The following is a 15512-nucleotide window of genomic DNA, read 5'->3' on the forward strand; positions in this document are numbered from 1 at the left end:
AGCAAAACAAACAGTAAAAATAAACTTCCTCCCCTCCCCCCCCCACCAAAGGCTTTGCCTAGAATATGTGACAAGGCACTGCAGCAAAGAGGGGCCATCTGCCCAGAAGCTACAACCAACTTCAGACTCAGAAGCCTCAGGTATAATGGAGGTGAAAAGTGAGGGGTATAGCATAAAGTAAAGCTTACACATCTTAAGTATGTAGTTCTGTTCACTGTTACACACACATCTATCCACGTAACCACCACCCAGATCAAGGTATGGAATATGTCCAGAACTCTGGAAGATTCCGTCAATACCTACCTAGTCAATAAGCTCACAACAGCAAACTATTACTTTTAACTCTCTCAACACAACTCACTTTTTTGTCTGCTTTTGAACGTCATAATAAACAGAATTATACAGATATACTATTTTGTACCTAGCTTTTTTAAATTCAACATCATCCAAAATCTCAATCTTTTTTTTTTCTCACTGTGTTTTATTGTTCTATATGACTATAGTAGTTTCTCTATCCATTCTACTTTGAAGGATCTTTAGGTTTTATAGTTCAGGGCCATTATAAATAATGATGCTATGAACGTTCTACTACATACCTTTTGGTAGACTCATCTCCATTGGATACATGCCCAGGTGTGAAACCACTGGATCAGTGTACACTTATCTAAAGTTGATACTGCCAAATAGTTTTCCATGGTTGTATCAATATAACCACACATTTTAAATATGATCAAACTTAACATAATTTTTAAAGTATACATACAATGTTTAAAACCTCACACAACTGTATAATTAAGTTTCCTTCATGGTATTTTACGCTGGGTAGCCAAAACTCTAATAAGAGAGAGAGGAAACCACATTGCCATACTCTTAGTATGCACCTTTATTTTATTTTTCTCATTGTTTGTTTACTTGCTTATTTACTTACTTTCTTACCTAATTACATACAAAAGGCCTGGAAGGCAAGATACTGATTTCAGAGCAAAGGTTACATTGAAGAGTAAGATGATAGGGAGGGGGGATAGACAATTACTTTTTATTTTACTAATGCTATGATATGAATTTTAAAGACTATTTTACTTTTTAAATAGTCTCTTGGTTCTGATATAAAATAATGTCTGTTTCATGTGAAAGGAACAGACCAGTATTTTTCTCTGGGGAATCTGAGTCTATTACTATCACTGATTTGTACAATGGATGAAGCATTGGCTTTCAACAGAAAAAGAAATATAAGAGTAATAATAACTGTCGGTTTCCCACCTCTACTGAGGTCAAAGGACAAAGAAATATGGTTAACATGCAGGTGGAGAAATTTAAGTCAGACATGAGAAAAAAATTCCACGATCGTGATGACTATTAGGCACTGAAACAGGTTATTAACGGGGGGGAAGAGGGAAGACAGTATAAATCTTCTTCCGTAGGGATTTGAAGGGCAGTATATACAGCCATCTGTATAGTGAAACTTGGATAAAACCCAGCTGGGAATTGATGTCCATTTTTTTAACACTATGAATACTGAAGAAGGATTTCCTAGGATATCCTTTAAACAGTATATGTTTCTTGTTACACAAATTTTTGAGCTCTGTAGTATTACATAGACAGAATAAGAAAGTAATGTGAAAAGATCATTTTAATTACATGAATCAATTCAATCAAATGGATCCAAAATTGAGAAATCTATTGCAAGATATGTTTTCAGGATAGTACAGAATAAAGTATAACTGCTGCAAGACCATAGGTCACAAATAGAAAATAAACAGCTCTCCCTGAAATTTTTACAAAGACAGTGAAATATAAAACCACCAGAAACACTTAGGGTTTGGCTTTCTTTGGAAATGCAGCCTTCCTGAGGCTAAGTTAAACACTGCATCAGTGTTTATAAACTCAGCAGAGAGCACAGAAAGGAACAGATAGATTACCCCTGTTACCTAAGGGGCAGATTACCAGCCTGCCAGGTAAGGAGCCTTTCCATGGTGGGTCTACCCTGACTTGGAAAGAATAGCCTCCAAGTAAAGCAACTCCCACCCCACAGCAATGGATCTTCCCTTGGGGTTTTTAAACTCCTAGCCCATATTCTCATATGTTGAGGATCCCTTCTGTTGAGAAAATATAAAGATTAATAAGAGGAGGAGGAGAAAAAATGAAGAAAAAGATGCACCAATTAAAGTTAAAAATATAGAGCCAGAGGGCAGATGCTTGAAGATGGGATATTAGAAATTCAGATTCCCATTTTGTGGATGGGGAAACAGAGAAACAGAGGCAATTCAGGTTCTGTTTTAGGTGATGAAGTGTAAGAAAGAAATATGTGCTTAGTGACCTTAAGGCTTTCGGGCACTATTAATCATTAATTCAATAAAAACTCTTTCTGTCTCTTTCTCTAGATTCTCTTCTTCTTCACGCCCCTAAATGGATGTGTTCCTTACGACTCTGCCTTCAACCCTCTCTCACTCATTCTACTTTCTTTTCCTAGATGATCACCCTTACGTTACACTTCCTTTAGAAATTCACTACTTAGGCTCCAACATAATCACTAGGTAACTAAATCCCCAATCTCCACTTTCACTTCTGGAAATCATTACTCTAGTCACATGTTTTCCAACTAAGATGATCAGGAAGCAATCATCCAGGCAATGCAATTCCACCCCTAAATCTGGTAGAATACTCTTCATATGCAATTGTATGACCATTGGTCATTATTTTTATAATGTCTTTTATCTGCCCAGGAGACAGTAAATAATTTTATCATGCCATATCCTCCTTTTACAGAACACGCTAAATTTCACAAACATGTATATGTTACATAATGAATCATCTCATCTAATTGTCAGGTTAGCAGACAATAGAATCCCCATTTTGAAGACAGGAAAACAGATTCAGAAAAGTTAATTAACTTGTTCATTTGAAAATAAGACAGTATTTTTTCATGTTTCCTATCCCCTACAAGGACCTAATTATATACTATGAACACATAATAAATACCTTTAAAATGAATGAGAACAATTGTCTATTACGCCTAAATCTGGATAATGTATAGAAAAAATTTCAATGAGTTTTCCCCCTTCTACTGATTCCAATGATCTCTAGAAAACTGTGCTAATCTTGGACCCCGGAGAATATGACACCCTTTTAAATAATGGTTCTCGAAGGTGTTCCATGGACCCCTGGGTCCTTGAGGCACTTTCAGGTAGTCAGAAAAGTCAGAACTATTTTCATACTAATACAAAGATGCTACTTGATTTTGTTACTATCCTGTGTTTGCATTGATGGTACAAAAACAGTGGTGGGTAAAAGTGCCAGTGCCTTAGCACCAATCAAGGCAGTGGTACCAAATTATACAAGTAGTCAGTTTCACTTTCAGAATGGCCATGATGAAAAAGCAAATGTTACTAATTTTATCAAAACTCAACCCTTAAGAAACCATCAATATTTTGCGTAAAGAAATGGGAAATATACAAAAAGCACTTCTGGGGCAACCAAAGTATCAGTGCAACCATTGCCTCAAGGAAAAGCACTGATGTGATTACTTGAGTTGTGAACTGCTGTTCACACTGTTTTAATGGCATAAAATTTTTACCGAAAAGACAACTGAAAAAGTATGGTTCTTCACACATTTTTTCCAACAAGTAAATGAAGTGAGTCTGTCACTTCAACGAAAATAATTAACAGTTTGTATTGTCAATATTGAAACTCAAGTTTTCATGTGAAATTATAATTTTGGAAGACTTGTATCTGCCCCTATATCTTTATATTCCTAATACTTAAAGATTTTCTAATGATATCAGTGGTGATATTGATAAATGTGGCTTTGTTATATTGTATAATATATGTCAACATTTCAAAAATCTGCATAACTTAAAGAACCAATATTGCCCAAGTGATAATGTACAATGCTATAAAATAATATGTGCATAAAAGAGCCACTCAGGGCTTCTCCGGTGGTGCAGTGGTTGAGAGTCCGCCTGCCGATGCAGGGGACGCGGGTTCGTGCCCCGGTCCGGGAAGATCCCACATGCCGCGGAGAGGCTGGGCCTGTGAGCCATGGCCGCTGAGCCTGCCCATCCAGAGCCTGTGCTCCGCAACGGGAAAGGCCACAACAGTGAGAGGCTCGCGTATTGCATAAAAAATTAAAAAAAAAAAAAAGCCACTCAAAGTGCAAGGGACACCAATGGGTTTTAATGTACCAGAGTATGGAAAATTCAGCGATATGGTTTCATATTCCACATTGCAATTAACCTGTAAGAAATTACCTCTTGTAAACCTGGTGTAGTATCAAAGAATATCTGCAATTTTCTGGAAAGTTATTAAAATACTCCTCCCTTTTTCAACTACGTATCTTTGTAAGGTCAGCTTTTCTTTATATACTTTATCCAAAATAATGTATCACAACAGATTGAATGAAGAAGCAGATATGAGAATACAGCTGTCTTCTATTAAGCCAGACGTTAGAGATGTGCAAAAATGTAAAGTGGTACCACTCTTTTCCCTACATTATTTTATTTGAGAAAATATAGTCATTTTTCACAAAAATATGTTACATTAACATGTAATAGTTTTATTATAATATTTTTATATTAATTAATAAATATTTTAAAAATTTTCCCTGCTTGAATTCCTGACGTGATATTTTCTTTCTGTCTATCTCACGTGTATCAACAGATATACTCCACATAAACAAAAGCTCTTGGTGTCCACATAGTTTCTTTTTTTGTTGTTCATAGGTTGTTGTAAACCTCAATAGCTTTTTTTTTTTTTTTTGGTCACACCACATGGCTTGCAGGATCTTAGTTCCCTGACCAGGGATTGAACCTGGGCCCCCAGCAGTAAAAGTGCTGAGTCCTAACCACTGGACCACCAGGGAATTCCCCTCAATAGCTTTTAACAATGTAAAGGGGTTCTGAGACCAAAAAGTTTTGAGAACTGATGTTCTAAATCAGTGTCACTCTTGGATTCCATAGGAGGGAGATAGAAAAAGCAATCCATTAAATAAATACATAACAAATACCAACTGACAGTATTAATTCAAGAATTTATTTATTCATTCCATAAACACTTACTGAGTATATAGTAACTTTAAGGTCTTGTGTTAGGTGTGGACAATACTAAGAAGCACAGATAAGAATTCTCAGGCCCAACTACTCAGGGTCTGGTGGTAACTGCTATAATAGAAGTATGAACAAAAACAGTACCGATAGGGATAGAAGATGTCATCTTTTAGAAAGAATGACAGGAGATGCGAGATATGATGGGGAAAATGTTGGGGGAGAATTTTAAAAGCCTGAAGGATGAAATGAGCATTCTTTTTTTGGAGGGAGGCGAGAAGCAGGGTAAGGCTTTAAGATCAGTAGCAATTATTAACCAAGTATCCATGTGCAAGGCACAACAGGGGATACAAAAATATCTACAGTCTTCCAGGAAACTAGAATTAAGGAAAAAAAGCATAAAACAATTATCAGAAAGAGGAAGATAACCAGAAGAGCAGAGTGACATGAAGACCAAGGGAAGAGCATCAAGAAAGAAGACATGATCAGATGCTACAACACATCAGGAGGAACAAGAAATATCATAAAGGAAAGTTGTAAATAGAAATATTAATGCATGTAACTGAAAGTAGAAATACACACTGTCCCTCTACTACTCATTCACTCGCATCAGGCAATCCATTCATTCGAGCAGCAAGTACTAAGCCACACACTATACACCAAGCCAAACAGCCAATGGAGAATATGAAATGGACACTGTCTAGCAAAGTTTTGGATCCACACACATTTAACTATTTTGCACTGTGGTAAGTGCTAAGACAGAGCACTAAGAGAAATAAGAGAAAGAGCTGTGGGTCCTCAGAAGCCAGAGCAATTAATGTAGCTTGCTGAGGAGGGTGTAGGAAGAAGGTTAAAGGGGAATTAGATATGGTTCCACAGAGAAAGTGACATTTGTACTAGATCATGAAAAATAAGGTGGGTTTGACAGGAAAGTGTTTGTGTGTGTGTGTGCATGCGTGTGTGCACAAGCACGTAGTGTACAGTGAGTGGTTATATCAGTCAAGGTCTCAGCAGGAAAAAGACGGCACTCTAACAGGAAGAATAAGGCTAACGTAACAACAGGAATGTCTAACAAGTTAGGCTAAGGGAAATCAGGAGTGTTAAGGAAAACCAACAAGGGAAGGGTAGAAGGAAGCAACCAATTGCATCCTGGCAGGGATGAAGCCAGGCAAACAATACCCTAACCATACCCTCCCCCCACCCTCTAAATCTCCTGCCCATGCCTCCCATTGGCTAAACCGAACTGAGAGGCCAAGGGCAGAAGAGCGTGCTGAGGCAGTCCATAACGGTTAGCCTCCAGAAGCACAGGTAGAGAAGGGCGGAGGAAACCTGGAGGGACAATCAAACGAGAATATTTCAGGCGAAAACAACAAAGACATGGATCTACAGAAGTTCCTGCTGAGGAATGCGGAGTAGGGAGGTAAAGCAATTTGAGTGGATGGGTGAAGCATGAGGCGAGAAGTCAGAAATATTTCTATAAATAGCATGCTAAGGCGTTGGGACACTATCTTCAGGCAATGGGGAACCATCAAAGGGTTTTAGACAGAGGAATGGCACAACCGTATCTGTGTCTGTGGCTCTGTAGCCGCTCCCCGCCCCCACTCCCAGTAGTTTGATTCCTGATACAGAAGTCAGACAGACCTGGGTTGTATCCTGGCTGGGCCCAGGTAGAAGGTAGAAAATACACCAGTTATTTGAGCGGAGAAAATTTAACATACAGAATTGTCAACTGGGTAACTGAAAGGTAAACGAGAACTCCAAGGTATCATGCAGGCAGCAACTGTTGGAAGGAGCTACCACCAGTAGGATGGAAGAAACACAGAGGCTGGAATTATACCTCTTGAGAACAGAGTGCTACTTGGCTAGGCTGGTACCTCTGAGGAGGGGGTGCCATGAAGCTGGTTCTGCAAGTACTGGAAGAACTGCAAACTGGATTCAGTTGCTCCCACAGGAAGGACCTGTCACTGCTGGGGTGAAGAAGTGTTGCTGGCATGACACTGACAAGCAGAAGCAGAATCCACAGGCAGCAGGGGGAAAGAGGCAAGTTGCTTCTTCCCCTTCCAGCCTTGCAGTTTCCCTCTGGCACCCCTCATCAGTGTAGCCCACCAGGAAGCCAGCTGAAGAGAAGAATGCGGTCTGCACAGTGCCAGCCCCAGCACCGCAGAGCAGAAGGGTGGGTTGAGATCTGGGGAGGGGGGAAGAGTACCAAATTGACAAGACTACTGGGAGGATTAAATGAAACAAACTATGTAAACTTGTTATAATGTCTGAAACAAAGTAGCTCTCCGATAAAAGTCAATTCCCTTCCTCATTCCCCAAACTGTGGCAAGAGCTAATACATGAAGACAAGGGTATGTGAGAGTTCAACAGTGCATGTTCCCTATGAGGCATCCAGATTTTCTTATCTCTTATCAATTACCATATATCAAATGGTACGTTAGTCTTATTAGGTTTTAACCTATCCATTTTGTAAAGTTTCACAATCTCCACACCCAGTTCACACATGCACGTACACATGGATGTGTATGCATACATGTTCCCCTTAATCTCAAACAAAATTCTCCACAATGAAGGCAAAAGATATAAATGTGATCAAAACACAGAACTGGATGAACTCAATACCAATAGTAGGAAGCAGAGTACTCTCAATAATGTTGAAAAAAGTATACATCGAATAAATCTTTAGTGTTTTGATTTAAGCTATTTTTCAAAGCCGTAAAAGTAGGAAATGATAGTGGGTGTGGCATTGGTGGGAAGCAAAAATCACTAATTTCATCTGGGACTTCATTAAGAGAAGTATGGTGTCCAAAAAGAGGCAAAGAACAACACATCTTTACTCAGCTCTGGACATCACATTTTAGGATGGACATTAACAAACTAGAACTTTGTCAGTGGCTCAGAACTAGAAAATGTGTCGGTTTAAAGGCTAGTCTTTTCACAAATGGTTGAAAACACTCATCACATTTCATTTGGAAGAGAGACACTGATGGTGATTATGTGGAGCTAACACTCCAGTGCTGCCAAACAAGGAGAGTAAATTCAGAAGCTTCACAACGCAATGGATCAGATTATCATCTGGAAACGTAGCTCGAGAGATTTTCCTGTAAAAGTGTGACCACAGAGGCTTGGGAATCCCAAATACAGCCAAGGTGATTTGGGGGGTGAACAGAGTCAGGGAAGAGGTAATAACTAAGCTGAAAATGGAAAAACTATTTAGAATTCTGCTTAAAGAAAGAATGCGTTATCAAAAGGGAAATATTCAGCGTAAAGGCTAGAAAAGGACAACTTAAGTGGAAAGAATGAATTGGTACATTTCCAAGAAAGAAAGGGGGAAATCATCTAATTTGATTTGTTTGTTTTGATTTTACAACCCTCTTATAATATAGTTTCCCATGTAGATTTCCCCATAGATAGAATATAACTGCAGCACACCAATTCCAGTTTGCCTGAAAATCATAATCTTCACTCTGCTCAGAGCTTTCTTTCTCCTTCAAAATTCCAGGAAATAGTTTCCCCATTTTTATGGATAAATAAATTGAAATTTGGCTAATAAGTAGCAGAACTGTGATTCACCTCCATGTGTAACTGACTTTGCACTCCATCACAATCAGGAGAGCCGGAAGTCCCAGAAAACAGAGAGAGATGTACAAGAAAGTGGTGACAATCTGGTAGTGAATATCGCAAAGAAATGAAGAAGAATGAGGGCTGAGAAAAACGCCCTTATATTTAGTAGCCCAGAGGACTTGTCAGCAAAAAAGTACCAGAAGCCAGACTACACTAGATTAATAAGCAAGAAAATAGTAAAGAAACAGGCGTTGAGCATAGAATACTTTTTCAAAAAATCTGGCTGCAGAACAAAGAACAGTGTCATAAAGAGATCTGTTTCACTTTAGCCCTAATAGGCTCTTTCTGCCAGCCATTAAATATAGCCACTCTGCAGAGAGCTATGGGAAAACCGGTGAAGATCCCCCAACCACAGTGTCAGTCCAGAGGAACAGATTCTCTGTAAATGGAGAGATTGAGATGGGCATCTTACTCTGTGAGTGAATATTTTGGGTCCAAACAAATGGGTTTCTTAGAGTCCATTTGTTTTTTACTTTCAGAATACATTTTCCATGATGAAAAGCCAGTGGGAAAAATACAATTCAGTTTACAATGTTTTAAAAAACCACTCTTCTGGAACATATATGTTTAGTTAACTGACAATTTAATAACAATCTCTTGGAAAGAAGGCATATGTTTATATGTGAAATGATAAAATGAATTTTTTTCTTTCTTTCGGCAATTCAACTTTTTTCCCCTAAGAGAATGATGTTTATTTCTCTTGGTGCTCATGATGTTTTAATATTAACTTACCTTTTACTGAGAAATTTTATATAATGGGATCCCTCCCAGTGATTTTAAATATAAGAAAAGTCTTCAATCTAGAATTAAAATATCTGTTTAATGTCTCAAAAATACCAGAAGCCTCTATCACAGTCAGAAAAATGTGTACTTCAGTAGAATTTACAGCAGGGGTTGAGAGAACAGTGCATAGTTTAAAGTACATTTCATAGCTTTAAATGCTGCTAGAAAAAGCATTCCAGCCATCTAGGATATCAGAGCATGATTTTTCTTTTTATAATGATAAGCAGATTTCAAATATCAATGTTTTATTATGTTTAAATTCCAGCCCTTTTCCTTACTGTTCATAGTTATGTATCTGTTGGTATATGGAAATGAGACACACCAGAAATTCTGACCAGTGATATGAAGCAGAAATGCATAGCCACAGTGTGTTATCTTTTACTAAATTATAGTTGGCACACAGATAGAATAAGATTTGGGCCAATCTTTTTGGTCCTTCTTACAACAAAGTTGGCTAACAATTGTCTGATTCTTTCCTTCTTTTTTATTTTTCCTCTCCTCACCCTCCCCCGTGTCTGGAGCTTGGGGATAAATCAAACCATCTTATCTAAAATTTTTTTGGTTGACAGAAAACTCAAATATTTAAATTGAATTCCTTATGGGGCTACCCGCTTTTTTTTTTTTCCTGGCTCTGATTATTTTTAAAAGATACAGAGCTTTAGAAATGTAAAGTGTTTTGATCTTTCAAGAGTCCTGCATTGATTGAGAAATAAAAACTGATTTATGCTCTGTGATAGCATCATAAGGTTTTATCACTGAAATGCAATATAAATTAACCTTATCACCCAGACCCTTTGCGCATTCCTACTTTTCTCTATTCATGATGTGAATTAGTCCTTATTTCAACATATTCACAGATAAGGAAATATTTTAGGTAAACATATGTTATTAATGTGTACCTATAACTGTGGAAAGAAGAGAAAAGGAAAGAAAAAAGGAAAGGAAAGGAAGAAAGAAAGAAAGAGAGAGGGGAGGGAGGGAGGAAGGAGAGAAAGATACAAGAATTATAGTCGAACGCCAGGATGATCTCAAAGAAACAACTTTATTTCTACTTCAAAACAACATGTAGGACTCTGGCCTTGGTTGTATGAAGTTAGGATAATTTTATAAATAAAAAGCATATTCTCTCACATTAGAATGTCTAGATTTGAATTCCAGTCCTACTCCTTATCAGATGTATGGGTTTGGGCAACTTAATTTTTCTCTATTCCAGCTTCTTCATTTGAAAAATGGGATACTCATAGCACCCGTCTCATAATTACAGTGAAGATTAAATAACACATGTAAAGAGTTAGAAGAAAACCTGGCACATCATACGTGCTCAACAAATGTTAGTTATCTTCACTTTTCTTATCACCCTTCATGTTCCTTAAAGCCCTCATATATAATCACCTAAGACACTGAAAGTTATGATTTTTGTTCATATTATGACCCTCTAATTTTTTTCCTTCTAGGTTCATCCACATTCTTTTACTTCCAAAATTTTGTTCTTCTATTTCAACTTGACAGTTTGATTTTTTTTGTACTCATTAGGAATCAAGAATTTGGGTGAGAAATCTCAGCAAGAAAAATTTACCCATCTAGTAAAATGTACTAATATCTATTGGATACCTAAGAGCAGATTATAAGAGAAACCTTATTTTTTAAATAGAGAAATAAACTTTTATAAGTTTCCAGAAATAAATTCTACCTATTAAAACCAGATTCAATATCCATATTTAAATATTTCCATACTAATAAAATTATTTAATTTAAAAAGGGTAAAACCCCAGATTCCTTTTCTCCAATAAAAACATTAGTTCTCCGACTTTTTAATCCAAAGAAAAAAGCCATTTAAAATTTAAATTCCATTGCAGCCCCATTTTTCTAATACTAAGGACAAAGCTCCATGTGAAAAAAAAAAGGAAATAAGGAAAATCAGGCATTTCATACTGTGGTGAAGAAGGGGTAACACTGATGTGACCAGACAATCGGCAGACCACTCTAAGGGTGAGAGGCCAGGACAGAACATGTCCATCTCCTCAACTGATTTGTCAGCACGGTCATTCATTCATCAAGTCTAAACTAATAAGCAATCACTTCTCCACAGTAAGTGTGGAGGTGGGGGCAGGGGTGTAGGAGTGGGACAGAATGAAGGGGAGGAAGTTCAGACCAATTTTGAGAGTTCTGGATCAAATAACTAACAACATGATGCCTTGTAAGCAAGGACTCTGTTGGCCTTCCCAAAGTTGAGTCTAAGAGCTCACGGTTGAGCCCCAAGGGCATGTGTATAAATTCCTTCCCTACTCTTTCATCAGTTTACAAATGTCTTCAATACTTTTACCTAGATGCCATGCTGGCTAGGTCGGCCCACAGATCAGAGCAGACTTAAATGAACTTCCTCAGAGCCGGCGGTCACTGTCTGTGGGTAAGAGGATAACTTACCCATACTCATCTTGATTGGCAGGTTTTCTCTGCTTGCTGCTTCCACTAGATGTCTCCGGACTTCCATCACTGCCTCTTTGTGCTTGGTGTTCAATAAGGCTTCCCACAGGGCTTTGGCTGCGGGGTCACTGCAATAAAACCACAGAAAGAGCTTTAGGGTAAATTTCTACTGGATAACGGAAAGGGCGGCGAGCAAAATAATTTCTTAAGCCTCTTTTCTGAGTACTAATGTAGTTCTTCCCACTGACAGTTTTAAGTATTAGGATTAAATAAAGAACATCTCACCCATTCTAATCAGCACAAAATATTGAGAAATTAAGGAAACAATAAAATCAAGCCACCTAAAAGGGGGGGCATGCTGTGCTATGAGAAGTATGGGAAAACTGTATGACTTTTTTTTTTGAGAATTTGCACTTAAAAGTATTTCAGAGTATAACTGAACATTGCTAGAGTAACATATAAATGTTATGTAAGCCAAAATTAAATACATGTCCAAAAATGATGTATCAATGATTACAAGCATGTAAATTTCAGGTAATGTACTTGTCTGAGAAACAGAAGGCAATCAGCAATGAGAATTTCTATTCAAAAATTACTCAACAGAATTCCTAACAAGTAGATTTCCTAGTGAATGACAATCAGGAATTAGGCTGTGAAACGATGGCCTTAAGTAGCCCACTTTGGGCCTTGGGTTGGAAGGACGGCACTGACAAAGCCCTTACAATTAACCGTTGATAAGAGCACGAAGCAGGGCATTATGCAGGGTCTCATCTGGGCTCACTTCTCCAACAGCCCTCTGTCTCACCCAACGTGCCACATCCCCACTATAAATGAGTACAGTGTTCTTTCCGGAAGATCTCTGCATGTAGCCAAGTATACACATTTGTAGTAATGTTTTAAAAACTGAGTACAAAGAAACAAAGATGACTTCTTTCCCTTTCTAAGGACATTTTCCTCTACTTAAAGCTCCAGAAACACCTCCTACTATCCAGTTAGCAATAGTTTAAAAATTAATACATTGTTTAAAGTTTTATCTTAAAAGTTGTATCTAATAAGATATTACTTTAGCTCTAAAATTATACCTAATAAGGTTTACCTTTCACATTTGAATTTGATTCGGAATGATGTCTTTCAGACTGAGTTTAATGTCTGACACATAATAAAAACTACTACTTAAAGAAAGGTTATTATTATCATCTATTTTTTCTGCGTTAACTAACATCACTGCTCAACATATTCCACTTCTTTTGATCTGACCAAAACTGTCATCATTAATATTAAAACTAATATTCTAAGTTTAATTTAAATGAGCAGGTAACTGCATGCCAAGTCCTATTCTCCGTGGTTGGAATATAGAACAAAACAGGGCAAAAGCTTTCAATGATTTATTGTCTGGAAGAAGAGACAGACATGTAAGCAAAGTTGCTCCATGCTAAGGTGGAAGGGGAGAGGCAGTAGAAGTAAGTGTAAAAGAGACGGTGGGAGCTACTCTAGGAGGGCCCTGCCTTCCTTGCCAAGGCTTGTTGACTTCAGTCTGTAAGTGATGAGCAGCCAATCAACATGAGATTGATTTCACTTTCTGAGAAGGGTAGCATAGTTCAGCAGTCACGAACAAAGTCTTTATCATCACTCAAAACTAGGTCTATACTTATAAGTGGAATCTAAAAAATAATACAAATGAGTCTATTTACAAAACAGAAACAGACCCACAAACATAGAAAACAAACTTATGGTTACCAAAGGGGAAAGGGAAGAGGGGGAGAGATAAAATAGGACTATGGGATTAACAGATACACACCACTATATATAAAATAGATAAGCAACAAGGATTTACATATTGCACAGGGAACAACATTCAACAACTTGTAATAACTTACAATGGAAAATAATCTGAATATATATATATATATATATAACTGAATCACTTTGCTGTACATCTGAAACTAACACAATACTGTAAATCAACTACACTACAATAAGAAAAAAAAATTCTTTTCAAAGCTAGGTCTATTTGCTATGGGGCTTTGGGAGAGTTACTTAATTTCTCTAAAGCTCTGAAGGCAATGGAGAACCACTGAGGAATTTTGAGCAGGGGAGGTACACTCCTCCCAGTTTCCCAAATTTATGGTCTACAATCATTCCCTACTTTTATTATCCAAAGCACCCCAAGCCACAGGGATTTCTTCTATACTCTCAACTCTACATACAGAACCTCTAGAGTAGAACTTTACTGCCGCCCTCTTTTCCACGAGAATAATACAGTGTCTCCAAGATCACAGTATGTCAGCTAATGCTGTGGTTGCCCCATCAGACTACTGTAATGGTTAAAATATGGGTCCTGGGGTCAGATAAATCTGAGTTCAAATCCCACTGTTCTCCCTTCACCCACAGCAGCTCCATGGCCCCTTTGAGCCTCCGCAGGCACTCCAAGCACAGGGAACTCTTTCCCTCCTTTGCCAGGAATGCTCTTCCTACCAACGTCCCTCTCTCTCTTCAGATGTCTGCTGAGATGTCACCCTCACCACCCGTGTAAAAGAGTAACGACAGCCCACCCCAGCAATTTATTCCAGCATACCCTTCTCCCTCACACGGTTTTAGTGTCCTGCATAATTCGTATTACCATCTGATTCATTCTATGTTTCCATGTTTCTCTGTTTCTTGTTTAGCTCCCTTATGGAACGTAAAGTCCTTCTATGAAAGCAGAGATTTTTTTATACTCATTGCTAATTCCCCACGACCTAGAATAGGGCCAGGTACACTCAACAAATACTGAATGAACAAACAATGCTTGCTAGTTGCATAACCTCATGCGTGTAACTAATCCTCTCTTTTCCTCTGTTTTCTCATCTGTGAGATGGAAGTAACAGTGACTACCTCACAGGGCGGTTGAGGGTTAAATAAGATAATGCACATAAAGCACTCTCCTGATTCACAGTAAACGCGAGGAGTTGTGTGGTGGTGGTGGTTGTTACTATTATTACTATTGCCGTGAAAGATACTGTCTTAAAATTCAATATGCTCAAGGGTTTGTAATATATTAAATGAATCCACTTATATTGAGTATGTTTTTCATACAATCTCGATTTGTTCACGTATACTGAAGTCACCTGGGACTTGTACTCTCAGGTTCTTTTCTATTAAAACATTAAGAAGAAATATATAGTTTACATGGTCTCTGACACCGATGTGGAGCCAGGTCACGAAAATTGCTTTGTCGATATAAACAATTCTGATTGTCTAGATACGACAGTTGCTAATGTCTACTTTCTCTCCAAATCAGTTTTCTGAACATATACCCCCACATTACACATGGTCATTTAAAGTTTACCAAGCTAACATTCATGGACTAATTCTGGTTCTCTGAAAAATCAGCACTGAAGAAGATCAAAGTCATACTTACCGGCAGCTCTGCTGTGTCCTGCGCCCACTTCTTCACTAAGTCATTCTTACTGCTGCTTGGTGGCTTACACATGTACTCCTGTATCTGCATCTGAGTTGAGCTCAGGAGTTAATCACTGCCTTTCTCTAATACCCTCATAAAAGTTGATCCAATAGACATTTCACACTATTGAAGTTCCACATGAAATCATGTGAAACTTGGACACACGAGGTCCAATTTTATAAGTCAAGGAAAGTTCACTG

The 15512-nt window shown here is 37.9% G+C and overlaps 1 protein-coding gene and 1 non-coding gene across 3 annotated transcripts in view; both read right to left on the reverse strand.

Moving 5' to 3' along the window:
* SCFD2 (sec1 family domain containing 2) overlaps positions 1-15512 on the reverse strand; it is a 405336-nt gene that overhangs the window by 338496 nt on the left and 51328 nt on the right. For both annotated transcript variants that reach the window (XM_032633104.1, XM_032633105.1), the window contains exon 3: positions 11871-11998. In XM_032633104.1, coding sequence (XP_032488995.1) covers positions 11871-11998 — 128 coding nt within the window. The remainder of the gene's footprint in view (positions 1-11870; positions 11999-15512) is intronic.
* TRNAK-UUU lies at positions 4786-4858 on the reverse strand. Its single transcript has one exon. It is a non-coding gene; the product is annotated as a tRNA-Lys (tRNA).

This window comes from Phocoena sinus, chromosome 5 (genome assembly GCF_008692025.1).
Source record: "Phocoena sinus isolate mPhoSin1 chromosome 5, mPhoSin1.pri, whole genome shotgun sequence".
NCBI classification, from domain to species: Eukaryota; Metazoa; Chordata; class Mammalia; order Artiodactyla; family Phocoenidae; genus Phocoena; species Phocoena sinus.